General features: G+C 41.9%; 1 protein-coding gene across 1 annotated transcript in view; it reads left to right on the top strand.

Annotated features, from left to right (window-relative positions):
* The first annotated feature begins 215 nt into the window (after nucleotides 1-215).
* CSUI_009445 (signal recognition particle domain-containing protein) overlaps nucleotides 216-1,509 on the top strand; it is a 2,484-nt gene continuing 1,190 nt past the window's right edge. The window contains exons 1-2 of the mRNA XM_068069561.1: nucleotides 216-284; nucleotides 1,220-1,352. Coding sequence (XP_067918464.1) covers nucleotides 225-284; nucleotides 1,220-1,352 — 193 coding nt within the window. The 5' untranslated portion in view covers nucleotides 216-224. The remainder of the gene's footprint in view (nucleotides 285-1,219; nucleotides 1,353-1,509) is intronic.

Raw genomic sequence — 1,509 nt, 5'->3', positions numbered from 1 at the left:
TCTTTAGTCTATCTATCTATCATATGCGAGTCTCCGTTGTGTTCCTGACTAGGGAGTAGGCGACCCAGAGAAAGTGGGCAGATGATGTCTGTCTCTCAACAAAAGTTATTCAAGAAACGTGATGGTGTCATCTTTCTATAATCCCAGGTGTATGTACACTTGATCTCTGTATCGGTTCTGTTAAGACTCTCTGTTGTTCTGTTTGGGGTGTATAGACACGGTGCATGATCAAATACAGACGAGAGGCTGGCGAACTGAAATTGAAAGTTACAGATAATGTTACAGTAAGGACATCATCTCTCTATCCTATTTCTTTGTCTCTTTGTCTCTTCTCTCTCTTTCCTTCTTATTTTCTTTCTTTCTTTCTTTCTTTCTCTCTTTTCAAGTTCATGCATGGGCGTCTCTATCAGTTTCTCAAACACGAGAGAAGAGGAAAACTCTATCAGCGAGATTACCCTCTTTAGAAGATCTACTTTTCGGCTTGATCAGCAGGTGTATAGACATCATCCCCAGTAGCTTCTTCCTCTGTGGCGTGTCTTCTGACTTCTCTACACTCCCTCTTAGACTGTTCTCCTTTTCTTCTTTCATTCAAGTGACGTTCTTCTCTCGATTTCTACCTCTCAACTCCAGCCTGAATCCTGATCTCTCTACGGCTTGTATCGTTTTCTTTCCGTCTCTGTTCTTCTTCTTTTCTGTCCTTCTATGGGAGTTTCCCTCACAGTCCCCTTACTGCGTGAGAGAGGAAGAGACAGAAAGGACGTCATACACGAGAGAAACAACACCTAGGCCTGCAGAAGCGAAGCTCGCCTATTACACAACGTCTTTAGAGAGCCAAATAGATACATTCATAGAGAGAGATGTAGACACAAGAGGAGATAGATGGACTGGTAGATCTTTTAGATAGATAGCTTGATCTATCAGAGCTTGATAGATGATAGATCGATGAACACATACAGAGCCACAGAAATGCACCTTAGGAAATCTCATACATTAATCAGCAGCGGGAAGGTTCTATGCCACAGGCACGAGACCAGCTTTAGGAGGGAGGGGAAGAACGGGTTTGCATATTATGATCTCTCGCGCCGTGATCTTCCCATTCATCGTTGCATGCATTAAGAAGGAGACTTCTGTCTTACTGGTGATGCTGAGGTTCTCGTTGTCCCTGTGACTCTGTCTCTGCTTGCTGCTTTTTGTCTGCTTCTCTCTGTGTGTCTTGTAGTGTCTGAAATACAGAGCGTCGAGCCCAGCGGATTTAAAGAACATCGATCGATTTGGAAGAATGTTCCTGCAGTGGACCCTCATCAAATCGATCTCCTCTCCTGATCATCTCCCTTTAGATCTTCTACCCGGATGTAAGGAAAAAAGTCTCATGTATCTATCTGTCTATCCTTGATCTATCTATCTATCTTTAATCTATCTATCTATCTTTAATCTATCTATCTTTAATCTATCTATCTATCTATCTTTAATCTATCTATCTATCTATCCTTGATCTATCTATCTTTAATC

This window comes from Cystoisospora suis (genome assembly GCF_002600585.1).
Source record: "Cystoisospora suis strain Wien I chromosome Unknown contig_5640, whole genome shotgun sequence".
Lineage (NCBI taxonomy): Eukaryota > Apicomplexa > Conoidasida > Eucoccidiorida > Sarcocystidae > Cystoisospora > Cystoisospora suis.
Note: the sequence above shows the minus strand (reverse complement) of the source record. Positions and strands in the feature narration are given on the sequence as shown.